Source organism: Ipomoea nil, unplaced genomic scaffold, assembly GCF_001879475.1.
Source record: "Ipomoea nil cultivar Tokyo-kokei standard unplaced genomic scaffold, Asagao_1.1 scaffold2845, whole genome shotgun sequence".
Lineage (NCBI taxonomy): Eukaryota > Viridiplantae > Streptophyta > Magnoliopsida > Solanales > Convolvulaceae > Ipomoea > Ipomoea nil.
Genome location: NW_017619273.1, coordinates 4,481,196 through 4,497,553, shown reverse-complemented (window position 1 = coordinate 4,497,553; position 16,358 = coordinate 4,481,196). Strand labels below are relative to the sequence as shown.

The 16,358-nt window shown below is 36.0% G+C and overlaps 2 protein-coding genes across 2 annotated transcripts; both read right to left on the bottom strand.

Moving 5' to 3' along the window:
• Positions 1 to 2,303: 2,303 nt before the first annotated feature.
• Positions 2,304 to 3,356, bottom strand: LOC109160009 (ethylene-responsive transcription factor RAP2-11-like). Its single transcript, XM_019308125.1, has one exon. It carries the CDS (start codon positions 3,289 to 3,291, stop codon positions 2,581 to 2,583), a length of 711 nt encoding a protein of 236 aa, XP_019163670.1. The 5' UTR covers positions 3,292 to 3,356; the 3' UTR covers positions 2,304 to 2,580.
• A 2,285-nt stretch (positions 3,357 to 5,641) lies between these two features.
• LOC109160183 (importin-5-like) lies at positions 5,642 to 15,461 on the bottom strand. Its single transcript, XM_019308397.1, has 20 exons — positions 14,088 to 15,461; positions 13,655 to 13,858; positions 12,329 to 12,433; positions 12,177 to 12,242; positions 11,935 to 12,099; positions 11,638 to 11,712; positions 11,340 to 11,494; positions 10,646 to 10,781; positions 10,492 to 10,561; positions 10,271 to 10,398; positions 10,121 to 10,177; positions 9,331 to 9,516; positions 9,109 to 9,201; positions 8,860 to 8,945; positions 8,716 to 8,782; positions 8,559 to 8,625; positions 8,306 to 8,442; positions 7,540 to 7,631; positions 6,780 to 6,846; positions 5,642 to 6,238 (listed from the first exon to the last, which is right to left on the bottom strand). The coding sequence occupies exons 1-20, from the start codon at positions 15,315 to 15,317 to the stop codon at positions 6,074 to 6,076; spliced, it is 3,351 nt and encodes a 1,116-aa protein (XP_019163942.1). The 5' UTR covers positions 15,318 to 15,461; the 3' UTR covers positions 5,642 to 6,073.
• Positions 15,462 to 16,358: the final 897 nt, after the last annotated feature.

Genomic DNA, 16,358 nt, shown 5'->3' with positions numbered 1-16,358 from the left:
TTCCACCAATGATGTTTTAAGGTCGTCGTTATGGGCCTTGTGATGAGCTCACTATTTACCCTTTCTGGATTCCATGTGTACTGGTTCCTATTATTCTCCCATTCTTGAAAAGGATTCGTCTTCGAATCCAAATCTTCAGTGAAAGACAAAGTAGCAAGCTCACTTTCTGTTTTATCACGCTCATGGAACTTTTTCTTGGGATGCTTGACATGAGTCGCTCCAATCATCATCCTACAATCAACAAGTAATGCAATTAAGTCTAATGACACATCAGGGAATTTAAACATTCTGGATGGTAATAATTCAACAAAATGAGACATATTAAATTTATGCATCTTGTTTGAATTGTCAATAAGCACAAAATCTTTCCGCCTAGAGCTTAAGGCTAAACCAAACACAAAATCCATGAAAATATCAAGTAATGATTTAGATGCATTGTGGTGGTAAGTAGCACAATTATGAACATAAGATTCTACATCTTTTTTCTTCTTTGGCCAATGAAAATATCCATGCAAAACATCATCACTCTTTGGAAAATCAAATTGTCCCTTATGTGAATCAATAATTAAATCATTGCTCAAATCCAAGCAAAAAGTGCCAATCCCATTGACTTTGAACGAAAACCCCTTGAGCGAGTAGTATTTCACATAAGAAGTTTCAAATGTGCATTATAACTTCCCAGTGATTCCTTATCTCTATCAAATAAAGTTTTAGTAAAATCAAAATTAAGGAATCTCGGATGTATGGGCGCAAACAAATTTCTAACACATCTAGCAAGGAGCTCATTAATAGAAACATGACAAACAAATCTAGAGAATTTTAATGCATGCTTTTGAAATAAAAATGAGTAAATAGTTACTCCCCTTCTTTTCTCTTGCTTAATATCCTTTGTAGTTACCAAGAGAGGTTGCACTTTGACACCTTGGGCTGGTCCTTTCCACTGTATCACTGATTGTGGACCCTTTGTTTGGCTACAAACCGAAATAGAAGATTGGAGTGGTGATTGCAATTCCAAACATGGAGGTTCCACTTTTTTCTCTTTGATTTCTTTCTTTGATGCTGGTTTGAGAGCTTGCATCAATGTCAATTGAATTTCTTCTACTTGTTTAAGATACAAACGAGGCAAGACATATGTAACTCCATTCATGTGAAACAAATAAGTGTTCCTCATTCCATCATAACTTATTTTTCTGTCAAATTGCCATGGTCTACCTAACAAGATATGAGCATCCTGCATTGGGATATTATCACACAAGATTTCATCAGAGTAACTGTTTTCGGCCATCAGAGAGGTATGTTATTAGAGCAATAGTTGGGGTGACCGGAAATCGGCATGTCTTAAATGGTATGTTATTAGAGGTATGTCATCGGAAATCGGCATGTCTTAAACGATGGGGTGACCGGCGTGATGAATTTTGGCACTAAAACAATAGTTGTGGATGGAAATTGGTACTAAAACAATAGTCGTGGATGAAAATTGGTAGGAATTAAACATGTGGACCAAAACTGTCATTTTGTAATAGTCATGGAATCAAAATTGGTATTTGTTCATTTTTTTTCTCTACTTTCTTTTTATTTTTCCTTTTTCCCCCTCTCTCCTCCGCTCCCTCTTGGCCTCTTGGCCCAAAAAAAAAAAAAAAAAAAGAACTGACAAAATAATTGAATTGTTGGGTTGCTCTAATAACATACCTCTCATAAGGTAAAGAAAACGGAGGAAGTCCAAGGATGTTGGATGATCTGGATTAGATCTTCATGCACACATGAAGACTAAGATCTAACCGGGGCAAATTATACCGTGCACAAGGACGCACAGTGCATTGTGCGCCTTGGCCGAAAACGACGTCGTTTTGACCTTTTCGCGTGTTTGTTGTTAAAAAAAATCATGTTCCGAATGTACAGAATTGTATAATAGAAAACACAAAATTTTATACCTGAAAACACATAATTTTATACCTAAAAATACATAATTTTTATAACTGAAAATCCCCATGTTTCGAATATACGGAATTATATAATAGAAAACACATAATTTTATACCTGAAAACACATAATCTTTTTTAAAAAGACAAAAACCCGTTGTTTCGCATGTACAGAATTTTATACCTGAAAACACATAATTTTATAGCAGAATACAAAAAGACGTCGTTTTGGGAAGCGCGGGGCGCACATTGCTATGTGCGCCCTGGTGCTCGGTATAACGATTGAGGGGAGGGGGGGGGGGGGGGGGGGGGGGGCGGTGTGGAAGTCAATTCTTGTACCAAATTCTGATTTATTATTGTCAATGATTTCCACCCTTTGGAATTTTTGTGTTGCATTACACAAAAAATGCAAACCACCCAATAAAAAGTCATACTAGAAATCCATAGTTTGACATCAAAAGTCGTATTCCAAAATAATTAGAAAATTTAAAGAACTGAAATTGATGCAAATTTGTCAAAGAAGAAACTTGATTTTCAAGATTACACCTCCATGATGTTCCAAGACTTCACAGAGAGCTTCAAATCTAATGGCTAAAAATTCATGATTTTGGATCAACTCAATATTCCAGCCTCCCTACTATACTACTACAACTACTAAAATTTAAGTTGAGCAGAACATTTGGCATAACATTGGCAGATCCAAGAAAGCATGATCACTACTACAATCATATTCATGCACATTCTCCCAATACTCATTAACTCCATTCATGGCATACATTGATGCTGAGATTTCCCTCTCCACTTTCATGTGCTCAAACTCTGAAATCTCATCTTCATGATTCCCTTTAAGAACCTCATCTGATTGGGCCAAAAGAAACCTATCAAAATCCACCATAAGTGATGAATGATCATGTCCTAATCCCCCTGCAGAGAAGCTAAAGCCAGGCTTATATGCATTATCAAGAACTGGAACATCTGGGGCAGTAACACTAACAAAGCTCTTACTATCATCACTAGCAGGAGGGGTTTGGGAAGGGGAAATCATGGGGGTTTTTTTGAGGTTTTTCTTCTTCTGGGTAAGGAGGTTTCTGATTTTGAGTGAGAGGGCAGGATTGGGAGGGGCATGGTTGATGAAGTTGGTTCGAGTATTGGAGCCACGGAGAAGACAGGCGGCTTCATCATAGGCCATGGCAGCTTCTTCTGCTGTGTCGAAAGTCCCCAGCCACATTCTGATCTTCTGACTTGTGTTCTTGATCTCTGCCACCCATTTCCCAGAGGGCCTTTGCCTCACCCCTACAAACTTCCTTCTCTTGTTGGCGGCCGCCTCCCTAACGCCGCCTTCTTTTTGGTGGTTTTGGAAGTGAAGTTCCATGGCCTAGAGGATAGAGAATAAGAAAAAAGAGTTGAAAGAGGGGGAATTATATGAGTTTTTTACTTGGAGAATAGGGAGACAATTTAGGGCTGTATTTATAGTCCTAAAGAGTTCATGGAAGGCTTGTCTTGGCTTACTTGTTGGATTGTAATGTTTGAATGTTTGGTTTTTGTAATCTTGTTCATAGTTGACTTATTTACTTAGTGATTATATTATCAAAGTGATTCTATTTGCCATTACCATTTAGATATTACTTATATGATTAGTAGTAAAGATGAAAATTTTACAAGACTTCTGAGCGTTAACCCTAAATCTAATATATTCGTGTTAGGGTTATGTTAATATAACTGAGTGAATTATCAATACGTTTTATGTAACTGTTTTATAAACTACGAAGTATAATAAGAAAATGAAATATAATATATGAAATATATATTGTTGTTTATATGGTGTGTGTTTGTTGTTAAGGGGTGCATTTCTTGAGGGCATGATTAATGACTCCCTTGACTCCATAACCACGTTCTTTGCCTTTTGGTTAAGCTGTGGGGAAAACTAGGCCTAATTTGTGGCCCTATATCATAATGGAATTACGTACTTCATGAACCTCAAAAGGTAGTTTTTGTCATTTAATAGGGCTTTTGGTGCCTGCAAAACAACAGCATCTTTTAACTATACTAGTTTTGACAATGGTTGGTCTAATCTAAATTATTTGCTTAAAAAATCATACTTTTTTATCCGTCAAATTATTTTTAAATTAAAAATAGGTGCCAAGAGCTGAATCCCAACAAGGGTGGAAATTGTGAAAGTATACTTCAATAAGAAATGATATCCCACCTAGCGAGGGCAACATAGGGTAATTACTCTTAATAGCACCTATAGGAGAAGCTAAAATAGTCAACTTTCCCCATCCACATACATCAATCCCCACTTCCCATCCATTTTGCTATGAGTTCTCCTACATGTACTCCCTCAATTTTCCTCCCTAATGTGGCGGGCTCTTGATAAGCTATTCTTTTTCATGTGAGTCTCGATATAAGTGTCTACATCAAGATTTTGTGTAAAAGTAAAAACTGAAAATATAAAGTGAGAGGACACATAGTATTTTCCTTTTGCTCTCACTCCTTGACTCCTTGATATGACATCAAAGATTAACCACAAAATAGTTACCCCTATCACTATCTAGCCAGCATATTAAATGAGAATTCTTGTCTAACGGGTCAACTAGGAGTAACTCTTAATGCTTAAAGAAACATAAGATTCTCATATCTAATCCCATATATTATTCTATTTTTGAACTCCAATAGTTCTATGATAAGCTAAACTAAGCCTAATAATTGACAAACATGGGAGCCCAGTACCCACTCTTAAAACAAAGAGATTGACACAAACATCCAATTACCACAAAACAAAAGTCAAATCTAGTACAGTTCAAGATTATGACTAGGCATGGGTGCATGACATTTGTACAACCCTCACTTGGTCAACTATAAAAACTAGGTACTTGCAACCATCAAGGCCAGCCTTCAATTTTTTCTCTTTGTATCTGTTGAGCATATATATATATAATATATATAAACATAAATGTACAATCCAACTATCAGCTTAGATTTTTAGTTGGGATGAAACACATGCTTCAATTGTATCTCTAAAAAGAATTATATATAAAATATATAATATATATAGGAAAATACTTCAGTTTCGCAATCTTTAGTCTCTATCATAAATGAAAAATAATAATAATAATATTTTGATTATACCAAATGGTTGTAAACAAAAGGAAAATAGGTGTTTTCTTCTAAAATTACCCCTTATTTCCTTTTTTAGACACAACGACACCTAAGTGTTTCCCCTCTCTCTCTATATATACATACATATATATATATATATATATACACACACACACTATCATGGTGCTCCACAACTCTGCCACCTGGAGGTACCAGGCCTTAATTAGCTAAACTAAAAATAAATTATATTTAAAAAAAGAATAATTTTATTTGGCAGCAACTATACATTAGGTGCAAGAGAATCTTATTGAAGCATGCTTTTCTCAAGCCACCAAAACTATATCATCATCAATCACCAAGTAAAATATTCAAAAAAAGAATTTTAAAACACCATACCTTACGAGAAGGGTAGCTTTCACTTCATTGGTATTGGCACTGCAATTGGAGAGATATCTGAACCTGAAAGATGCAATCAGAAGTAAATATATAAATCAAATACTATATATGTTCCAAGTCAAATGATCCACCATTCCTGCAATACATTACATGTAGTATCTCACAGTAGTAACGTAAATAGAACTCGGAAATTTCATCTGATTCACAATAATTGGAGCTTTCAGAAAGATAACAAACAAAGAATATCACCATTTCTATAATTTAATCATTGTTTTCACAATCATCATCAATGATATAAAGGACAATGAGACATGACCAAAACTGTGACAAGAATTGCCTCCCTGACAACCCTTGAGCCTCGCACTTGCTAAAATAATATAAATAAACAATACCACAAAATCACAATTTTCAATCCTCATCCTTGCTAAGCAAAAGTAACTTTTGATATACACATTCTACAAACGAAAAAAAGGTTTCCACCTTCGCTTCCATATTTTCAAGATCAAACCAACACCAGGATGTTGCAATATGCAGAAATGAATGATGTTTATGAGAAAGAATTTTTGTATCAAATGTAATGATTCACACGAGGGCTGTGGGCACAGCAACTTCATCGCCATGAGGAAGAGCCGTCATCTTTTTGAATTCGAGCCACAAATCTATGATGATAGAATGGATTGCAGTGCAATTTGTTGTTGAGGCTGCAAGGTTGACCATGTTGCAGCGAGAGTGGCTGGTGGTAGTGTCTGCTGGAGCTGCCTCAACAGATTAATCATCCGACTCGCAGTTTGCTCTGTAGCAAGATCTTTACCGGCACATAAAATCTACAGAAGAAACAATGTTCTATCAATAAATGGCTTATGGCAGTAAAAAAAAAATATTACTGCATACTTTATAAGGTTCCCTAACTATGAAGTTGTGAATAATTCACAAGGTTTTGTGGCTCTCTGACAGGCCACTTCAGAATGGCCAATCATTATTGTATGGACCATATTTTGTCTACTGTAAAATAGTGTACATTCAGTACAAAAATAATGTACACTGTATTCAGAGGATGTACACTATTTTTGTTCTGAGTCTACATTATATTGTATAACGTACATTCAGTACAAAAATAATGTACATTTAGTATATTAAAAATGTACTTTTTGTTATGGTCCACATAACATGGTCCACACAATAATTTGCCCAGAACGGCCCCATGGGTAACTCTCTGATGGACACTTTCAAGCCCACTCATCCCCACACCCCAGGGCACAGGAACAGTGATTTTGCAATTTATGGTCCCAAATTGTGAGTTTAAAATTAGTAAATTTAAAAGCTTATAATAATTACTTGCATAAATCTGAGAGGTATAGAACAAACCTCAGCAAAAACTGAAATAATTTTAGGAAGATACTGATTGTTAGGGCCCAAAAGCTCCCCATCTGACCTGCAAGCCAGAGAAGAATTTTGTTAGGAGAAAGATAAAGAGGTGGGGAGAATGTGTTGTATCAAGACCACAATAAAAACATGATATACAAGTTTTATTTATGTTCATACAAGTCACAGTGCTATACTAAAGAGCTAAAACAGAAATGATGCAGTTGGCTAAACATCACAAGAAAGTTCATGCAGATAGCAATTGAAATAGCAAGTGAATTCTATTTATCTTTGAGTGTAATTAATCTTTTACTTAGAAAAAAAAAAATATATATATATATATATATATATATATATATATAGACTCATGATCAAATGAGTCCACCCGTATCCCATGAGTCCGTGTGGACAGATCTGGGCCATTGAATGCTTGAGATCAATGGCTTAGATTTTACCAATTTTGCATCGTGAACTGTGCAAGTGAAGTGCTCAGTTGCACAGCTGCCGTGCACAATTGGCAAAATCTAAGCCATTGATCTCAAGCATTCAATGGCCCAGATCTGTCCACACGGACTCATGGGAAGGCGAGGGGTGGACTCACCTGAACAATGGCCTATATATATATATATATATATATATAATCTGACCATTTCGCATACCCCAAAATCCCTTCATATAACACCACATACAATGAACATCTATATGTAATGACCCACACAATGAAGACAATCAGGACTTGAGCAACCTATAGATATATTCTTACCTTTCAACCATTGAACAAAGTTGGTCATGCACAACCTTGGCTTCAATCAAGTCACCTTTTATAGGCAAACAGTTCAACCAAGCAGGAACAACCTGGCAAAAGAAATTGCAATACAATATCAAGAGAGTATAAGATTACAATGTCTCAGGGCATGGGTCAACTAAAGGAAAAAGAGCTATATGTCCAGAAAAAGGATCTCTCAAAATAGGAAGCAGTGTGGAGCTGTGGAGGCTTGAATATAAAAGATGTTAACTAAGAGTGTGCATCATTACAGTTCTTTTCATCCAATGGATTGACCATAAACAAACAAGAGATCAAACAAATTATAGGAAGAGTATCATGGCAAACATTCATGTAGTACTAGATTAGCAGTTGGATATAAAAGGAAACAAACATCTATATACTAAATCTTTAACTCAAATGTAAAGATGATGACAACATGCTCTAGTTATATATTTACCGAGGCAAAAGAATAATAAACCATTGACAAAAAAAAAAAACAGCTCTGTAGCTACAACTTCCAAGTTCCAAGAGTTTCATGTTTTGACTTCAAAATTCAAACAACATGCTCTAATGTTCATTGCATTTAAAGTAAATGTTCATTTGAATTTTCTCAGAAGTAAATAGTCATAAAAGTTATAAATAACATTCATAACAGGAAGAGGGTGACGGCTCTGAGGTTCATAGCATATCAACTGCAAAGTATAGTCGTATAGATTCAGCTGACTAATGGTTTTTTGAGACTATACAATCAAAAGTGACTCACCTGTGCTGAGTCAATATTGTCACGATGAAACTGACATATCTTCCCTAGTGCAGAGACAGCATTATCATATGCCATTAAGTTCGCAGGTTGAAGAGCATTTGGATGTCCTATGATAACATTAAGCCTTGATAGGGCCTCTGCATAAGAGAGATGAGGTCGATTAAAGAATGACACATGTATCACAATGAGCCAGACCCCCCACCATAAAACAAAAAAATGGAATTCCAGAAATCATATTTTAATTATAGTATACCTCCAACAAGAGGTTTGAATGCAGAACCACCAAACTCAGCACAGACACCAAGTCCATAAACTGCAGCCTGGACAGAATTATTGGGTGTTTGAGAAGCCAAAATTCAGAATGAACTTTTAAAGGTATTGTAACTTGTAAGAAAATTGTCCATGTTAACCTGTCTAACATCTGGGCTCTCGTCATTGCAAGCTTCAAGTAGGAAAGGAAGGTATGTATCATAGTATCTGCATGAACAAAGAAACTTTTATATTTGGATGTCCCGCAGCATATCAACCAAAGTAAAGACAGTTTAAGTAAATACTTTAAAGCAGCTTCATGACACTGCTCTGCAATATCATCAAAGATGCAAATTGCTATCCTTCTCTCTTCAGCTGTTTTATCTTTGCCCTGCATTGGGAGTAACCAAACAAACAACAAGATGAAAGGAAATTCCATGCTTTGACACCTAGATTTGATTACAGCTAAATGCCAAACACAGATTCAACCCCAATACTTTATACTCTATAAATCAATAGAATACTAACACACTTCATCTTGAGTTGAAACTTACCCACATAGGCATTATATATGAAGAAAGCTCGTCAAAGAATGGTAAGAAAGCAACCTTGAATGTCTTGATCAATGTACCCAAGATTTCACCAATCTAGAACACCAAAATAATAATAATAATAATAATAATAATAATGTAAAAAAATTAAAATAAATAAAATAACTGTCATATGTAATGCACCTATTGATCCAATATATCTGAAAATTAAATCTTATTACATACTTGGTCAAAAACTTCTTCTTCTAGCTCATTTTCCTCTTTTAGCAAGTCATTCTCCTCTGCATCAAAATCTTCAGCTTTTGCTCTCTCTGACCTTTCTGCTCTCCTACTTGAACTGGCAGTAATTACCTGTTTAATCTCATCCACAATGCTTCGGACCTGGGCTTCATCTAGGAGAGGTCCAGTGATCTGCAAGAGTGAAAAGAAACAAAAGGGGTTAACGTACAGAGGGAAACCACAACAGTGAATACAGAACTTGTCATGAACTACACAACCTATCACAAATTCTTCTATGTACAATCAGGGAAAATAAAGAATATAAACTTAATCCAGTGAGAATCAACATCTGCAAATAAGTTGAAAATCAAAATACTTTCTTCCCAATAAACCACAAAGAAGGGGGAACAAGAGGGAAGATAATAGACTAACTAAAGTCCTTTCCCAACTGAGAAAGTCGTAAGGATAAGGCCCAATTAAACTACTATTAAATTATTAATTAAAATAAATTTATTTAAAAAACAAAAAAAAAAAAACAAAAAACAAAACCAACGTGAAGAGTTATGCCTAAGCATCAGAAACATTTAAAAATAAAAACTTTAGTTTTGAACCAGAGGCTCTGGTATATGAGTATATGACAGACATTGGACTAGAAGTCCAAATCCAAATAAATCCATCACATTTATATGATAAAAAAAGAGCAATTAAAGATATACAAGGAACAAATATCTTATTAAAAAAACAGTTATCATATATGAGCTAAAAATGAGTTTATCATCTAAGACAGTAGACCAACCTGCAGACATTCATTCAATGCCTCCAACATATTGGCACATATTTCTGTATCAGGCTCCTGGTTGCAATTACAATTACAAGTAAAATATTATTTATCCAGAATAATAAGCAAAAATTAAAAAAATCTGTGCAATCTACAGTTGAAGAAAACCTTATGCACAGCTTCCACCAGAGCTGGTATAATGTAGTCTGACAGCTGTTTGACATAAGCCTCGTTACGCCCTTGCGCAAGACCTTTCTCTACAGCTAATTTTGCAGAAAGTAACAAATCCGGCATAGCTGAAAATAGGCTCATAGGCATTCACAATAATTTATCAGTATATTCAAAACAAACAAAAAAAGAAATTTTTCTACAAAGATGGCAAATCCCACCTGCAACAGCAGCTTTCCTTACTTCCTCATGGAAATAGAATTTCAGAAGTGGAACTAAAGTTGGAGCAACCTATTCCATTTTTTCAAAAGAGTGTGTTTAAGTTGATCGCTAGTGTCCAGAAGAAATTTTAGCACTTGATGGACCAATACCAACCTGATCAATCCACGGGTAAAAACCTTCCTTCAATTCATCAACATAGCAGCATAGCATATTACAAGCTGTAGCCTTTTCCTCAAGGACACTCGTTTTTATTCCTATTCTTTTATCCCCAAGGGTGATTGTCTCCATGCTGCAAACAGAGAAGTCCCTTAGCATGAATAAAGGAACATTTGCAAAATTGAACTTTTAAGGTAGATCTAGTATGAGAAAAGCGGGAGAGGAGGGGGGACAGTATTAGCAACATAAATAAGAATTCCAAAAGGCTAGTATATTGTGCAGCATAAATAAATATCACAATTTGCAGCAATCAATCAAGACTGACTTTCACATCTTTGTACTGGCACTCAAGTTTCATTATTAAATCTTGAAGGAAGAAATATCAAGAAAAACTTTTCTCACTTCTTCCAAGGACGACATTCACACTGAGAACCCAAAATTTGTTTTGAACCTACTTTACTCCTAGATTCCATGTAAATATTTAGCGAAGTCCACAGGCAAAAACTTAATAAATTCAAACAATCATAACTTTGCATAAGAATAACAGAATCGTAACTTAAGCTAGAATTTTCAGAATACTGTTCTTATGTTGCCTTTATATTACATGAAGAAAATATTGCTGAGTTCAAAAGAACATCAGATGCATTTAATGAACATGGGCACAGGACAACAAAGAAAAATTTAAGCTGACCTTTCATCATCTGAATCATCAATTTCATTGTCTGAATCGGCAGATGTTATGGTCACATCAGGTTTCAGCTGAGCAGACTGAAGTAATGGAGGCATGACTACACTCATATATGGAAGGAAGTCCTGCCCTAGGCACTTGCAAAGTCTGGCCCATGCCTAAACATTATTCAAGAAAAAGTAAGTTAAGGTGACCAATTACACCAAAAAAAAAAAAAAAAAAAAACAAACGAAAAACAATAACAACAATTTTAAGGCATCCCCCAGAAAACCTAGGACTAGAATGAGAGGTAAAGACATACTTGTAGCATGTAACTAGTAGTAGGATCATCATTCTCCATTTGTGATCCTTGTAATGACATGAGCACCTCCATAACCTTAAAGAAGACACAAATTCAGACACTAAGGTAAATATAGGAAAAATAATGTGTATTACAATTAGTTTGTCACCAGCACTAAGTAAGATAAAAGGAGATAAAAAGGAATACTAATTTGAAGTGAAATAAGGTAGTAGCAAGTCAAACAGAAGAAACTACATGCCCAACGTGCAAGTAGTCCATACAAAAGATGTATTGGTAAAGATAGGATCCATCTTATACCTGCTTAGCATCATCCCTAAACTTCTCTTTTCCAACCGCCATTCCAACCAAGCTAATGCACTCCATGGCTTTGGCCCGAAGCATACGGTTAGATTTATCATTTGCATTGACAAGGATGGTTTTAAGGTAAGGCATAACAGCATCATAATACTTTTGGAAGTGTTCCTGTAGAAATGTTGTTTATTAACACACTATAATCTAAAGCACAGTTACAAACATAATGAGGAATAAGCAAAATATACCTGCGAAGAATCAGCAACCGAAGCCAAAGCAGTTAAGGCTCCTTCTTGCACCATTTGTTTTCCATTCTGTATTTCAAACAAATTCGAGACAGTTTAGATATAAGAACAGTTCGCATCCTATAACCAGTTAAATGGAACCTCTAAATTAATACCTGAAGAAGTACAAGCAGTTTGCTGACAATTCCATCTAAATAAGGTGCCAAAATTTCCGGTGTGCAGTTCTCACTGAAGTTTAGAACAGCTGATGCAGCATGTGCCTGTAAATATCAGGTGAGTCAAGTGAGCAGGTAAATTAAGTCGACTAACTGCAAACAAAAGTTAGAAGAACAAGGAAACCAAACAGTATGTAAGTTTGATGTGGTTCTTAACCTCATTTTTTGTGAAACTTTTGACTACATGACGGAAAAAAATTATTTATGCACACTAAATAGTTAAATGCAGAATTGTTACTCATATCCCATCAGAGAAAGGACAAAAAGTGGGGGAAACAAAGCTTTAGCAGTTTTTAACAGGTTACTGCATGGAAAAGCCACCAATAAAACCATAGGGCCAACAAAAGAAGTTAGTAGCAGGACCCCACAAGACAAAGCTAATATCTGCAACTGCCACAAAAGGGAAAAAAAAAAACGCAATAAAAAGATTTAAGTAGCACACTTGATATTTACACAAAGATCATGAAACTCGAGTAGTAGGAGCAAGCCACAAGAGAGAGAAAACAGGCAATAAAAAGATCTAAGTAACACAAAGATCAGGAAACTTAAGTAGTAAGAGCAATAATGGAGGAAAGAGTGTAAAGGCAGCAACTTCTCAAACAGTTGTTATACAGTTAATAAAAACTGTAAAAGTCCCCTTGAAAATCTAAATGCATTGCTATCATAGATCATAACAGGAAAAAACACTAAGTTTCAAACAAAAATACCATTTAACAAGATTAAGTAAGACCTTTAGGTTCTGCTTGGTATGCTGGGAATCCAACACTGGAATATAATGGAAAAGGGCATTGATATTATTTCATCAAAGTTAGAAAGTATATATTTTTGTTCCACCCTCTATAGAGACCAAAATTCTTTCCTATAGTGAAGGACAAATGATATGAGATTGAAATCATTGAATAATAATAATTCCTAAAAAATTAGGATTCCTATGGGATGACCATAGTACCAAACAACAAAGGAATTAAAGGTTGGAATAATGGAATCACAAATTTGCAATATTTTCAACTTTCTTTTAGTCTGAAGGGTGGTGGAATCAAACCTATGCCACTCAACCACACCGATTTTGGCTGAAGTTATTCGAGTCTATATTTGTTTAGTATCAATTGTCTAACGAACTAAAATTTTTTATCTAATATCTAAAATCTAGAATCTTCATAAGACTTGGAGTAGAGATTCTAATGTACACCTTAACATTAAAAATACATTGTGTAGTATACTATTGGACTATACTAATGGAAAAGAAAGGATAACATAAGGGCAAACCTGTATTCTTGGATTCTGGAAGTCATCCATAGCTGCAGCGAGTGCAGGCAATAAACGGCTATGAAACTGAACTTGCAAATCTGGACCCAAGTCAGTAGACAACTGACCAATTGCATTGATAGCCGCCCACCTAACTCGAGGGTGAGGATCTTGGAATGAATTCAAAACCATGTTCACAACTTGCTCTAAATTCTTGACCATGACCTATTTCAGAAAAGCAGCATCAATACATAGATAGTTAGATGGCTAGTTCATAAAAATCAAAATCATGTTAGGAACTCATATGATATAGCTTACATCAGGCTCAAAATGCAAGTATATAAAACCTAATTAAATTCTCCAAAACATTGATAAATGATAATAGAGTATGATAATAGAGTAATTAAGTTGCATATATACAGAGAGAATAAGGTAAAGCATTTATCTTTATTACCTTTGAGCATCCTTCAGCAATCTGAGCAAGGGCAATGAGAGCTGAATGGTGCTTCTCCCATTCTGTGGCAGCCAAATAGACTGGCAGCTGCTCTGAAGCAACAGGAACAATGGTATTACCACCTAATGCAATGGCCAACCTATCCAAACACTCCTGTCCAAAGCTGTAGTTACTAGTCTCCCCAGCATCCTCCTCTTCAACCACAGCCGAATGCCAGGCAGGCTCGTCATCTATAGACAGTAACATCTTCATTAGGATTGCAAATAGCCTGCTAATGAACTGAGGCAACTTCCTCATCATTCCAGGAGCCCTCTCCCTTGCCTCAGCCAATGTAATCACAAACTCAATTGCTAGATGCCTTGTGCCTTCCTCCAAACTATCCGCCTCGGCTATCCGTAGCATTGCATCCACAACATCAACTAATTGCCTCCTCAAAAACCTCGGCTCAGTCCCAGCCAATTCAATAAGCAACTCCAACGCCTCTTGAGCCGTAGCCTCCTGCCCGCAATTCAACGCCTCAGTCAAAGTCTTCATCATCGCAGGCAAAAGATCCTGAAACCTGTCCCGATCAGTCGAGCTCGATAAGCACTGGATGAAATTGATAACAGCGTTCAAAGCCGCAATCCGAACATCCGAACTGGGAGAGTTATTCAGTGTCTGCAAGAAAACCGAGTGCAAATCCTTGATATGAGGCACCAGGATCTCGCCTACGTACTGTGCCAATTGAGCAAAAATCAAGAAGGCGGACTCCTGTAGCTTCAGCGAATCAGAAGTAACGCACTGGAACATGAACGGCAGGATTTCCGGCCATTGATTCTCCGGCAAAATCGAGGAGGCAAGCTCTGAAATCGTGTCACAGAGCTTCTTGATTATCGTCTTCACCTCCTCGCGCTGGATACACGTTAACAGCACGGATTTGATATCCGACTGAGTGGAAGCAGCAAGCCGGGGCCAGATATAGGAATCGTCACGGGTCAACAGCTTGCGCAGGAGGATAGCACACATAGCACGCGCCTCCACGTGAACCGATGAAGTGAGAACCTGGGCGAGCTTGAGTGCAAGCGAATTGGGATCGTTCTGCTTAAGGAGGTTGAAGATGGCCTCAGCCTGGGAGCGCTGCTCATTGGCGGAGGACATGAGGTGGGAGATTAGGGTTTCGAATGGCGCCGGGTCTGAACCCATAATCGCAGCGAGTTGAGCCTGGTTCAACTGAGCCGACTCGCCCGCCATGATAATTCTTCAAAGAAGATGTGTGAGAGAGAAAGAGAGAGCAGAACAGAGCAGAGAGAGACACTGTGATGATGGCTCTGAGTTTCGGCCTTTTTCTCTCTCACACAAAACACACTGAGATGTGTGTGTTTCGTTATGAATATATAGTGAGAAACTGAATTGGAGGGTTTAGGATTGTGATAGACATTTCAAAAGATATTCTCTGTTACGTATTCTCTATTCATACATTATTTACCAAAAACGCCTCTAAAATTTGTGAAAAACTCTCATTATGCTCTTAAGTTTATAGAAATTCAAATAATTACCAACAATTTTTAGTGTAATGTTTGGTTTGCTTGATAATTGAAAGGGACCAAAAGGTCAATTTGTAAAAGATTATGTAGGATTATTAAGGAGGGATAATTTGATCTCACATTTCAAATTATTTACACATATAATAAAATTGTAATTTCGTGGAATTGTAATTTATTCCTATCCAATTGTGAAATTTTTTATTTTTTATTTTTTGAACTAAGTGGGATGAAATTGCAATTCCCCTTTACTATGTTAACGTAGCATTTAAATACTGTTTTAGACGGACTTTCAAGTTCTTAGCAGGAATTTATTTAGGTGGTTTAGGATTAGTTCGCATTCTGGGTATAGGTTATATTCCAATTTGACGGTTTGGTTTATTTGAATTAGTTCGCATTCTCAGTTTAGGTTATATCCCAATTTGATTGTTTGGTTCCCGAAATAAATTTGAAGGGAATATGAATGTTATTATTCTTTAAGGAATGAAATAGGTAAGGAATATTTTTATTTTTTTTGAAAAATAGGTAAGGAATTAGGAATATAATAGGAATGGTATTCTATTGTTTGGTTCGCTGAAAGAAAATAAACTTTAGAAATTGTATTCCAATTGGTTAAAGAATAAAAATAGAACATATGTTTAAAAGACATAAATGCACTTGTACAAAATATATTATTATTATTTATTATTATTATTATTATTATTATTATTATTATTATATAGCAATAGCCATTAGGGCCGTCAAAACCCCA